General features: G+C 33.1%; 1 protein-coding gene across 1 annotated transcript in view; it reads right to left on the bottom strand.

Moving 5' to 3' along the window:
- Nucleotides 1-717: 717 nt before the first annotated feature.
- The window catches only part of LOC119677200, a 34,457-nt gene continuing 34,061 nt past the window's right edge, over nucleotides 718-1,113 (bottom strand). The window contains exon 10 of the mRNA XM_038088474.1: nucleotides 718-1,110. Coding sequence (XP_037944402.1) covers nucleotides 718-1,110 — 393 coding nt within the window. The remainder of the gene's footprint in view (nucleotides 1,111-1,113) is intronic.

Here is a 1,113-nt window from a genome sequence, read left to right as displayed (position 1 = left end):
TTGCATGCAGTTATATAGTAAAACATCTATACCCGATTTTTGAAAAATATCAAATTTGGGGACAACACCACATAATGACAAAAAATGTATTTATACACATACTCTGATTTAGCTTCAAGCTGGCCTTTAGCAATAAAAATCAAGACGTTGTCCAGACGTCTTCACTGTATGGTTGTTTCACCTTCAATAAATAGCTAAATGGACACTACAGGAACTTAAAAAATATCACTTAAAGGAAAATATTCAAATCTTTACATATGTATAAATCTTTCTATTAGAGCGTAAAATCTATGTAGCAAAAGATCTCAACAATTTATAAAAAGAAAAATTTTAGACGTAGGATAAAAGATCTACAGAATTCGTACTGCTATATTTATGAAAAAAATGGACCCACAATAAAAGATATGTACATTGCCACGTTCCTTCAGTGTAGATCAAATAAGGCACACCCAGATCAGGGAGTAAAAGCGTTAGCTGTTATCAACAACTCAAAGCTACATCCCTTTATTTCACAGTTTACTAAACAACTGTCCAGATTTATCATTTTATTAATGAATGATAAATGTCAGCAAAAAGTCTAAAAAGGAGTCTTGAAATATAGAAAAATGGATTATTTTTGATGAGAATAAAAGTTTATATGATTACTCGATATTTAAGCGTACAAATTGTAAGTTTAATATAAAATCTTAAATATTAAAAATTTTAAAATGTGTTTGCTTAATCGCTTTCATCGCCATCATCGCCTTCACCCTCTTCATCATCATCTTCTTCATTTTCGTCATCATCCTCATCGTCTTCATTGTCCTCATCATCATCTTCACCCGTTTCACTGCTACCGCCATCTTCCTCATCGTCATCATCATCATCTTCAATATCTTCCTCATCATCATCTTCTTCCTCATCTTCACCTTCATTTTCAGCATCATGCTCTGCATCTTCATCATCATCTTCCTCATCTTCATCTTCTTTTTTATCATCCTTCTTTAAGTCCCTGGCGGGTTTGTCTTCTTTCTTAGCTTTTTTGGCTGGAACTACTGTTTCTTCACCATCTTCATCTTGGGGCTGTTCTGGAATTTCTTCAGATTTCGTTGTCAGTTCAATTAATGATTCCTT

Source organism: Teleopsis dalmanni, chromosome 1 (assembly GCF_002237135.1).
Source record: "Teleopsis dalmanni isolate 2A chromosome 1, ASM223713v2, whole genome shotgun sequence".
Lineage (NCBI taxonomy): Eukaryota > Metazoa > Arthropoda > Insecta > Diptera > Diopsidae > Teleopsis > Teleopsis dalmanni.
The sequence above is the reverse complement of the archived record's forward strand: the minus strand, read 5'-3'. Positions and strand labels throughout refer to the sequence as shown.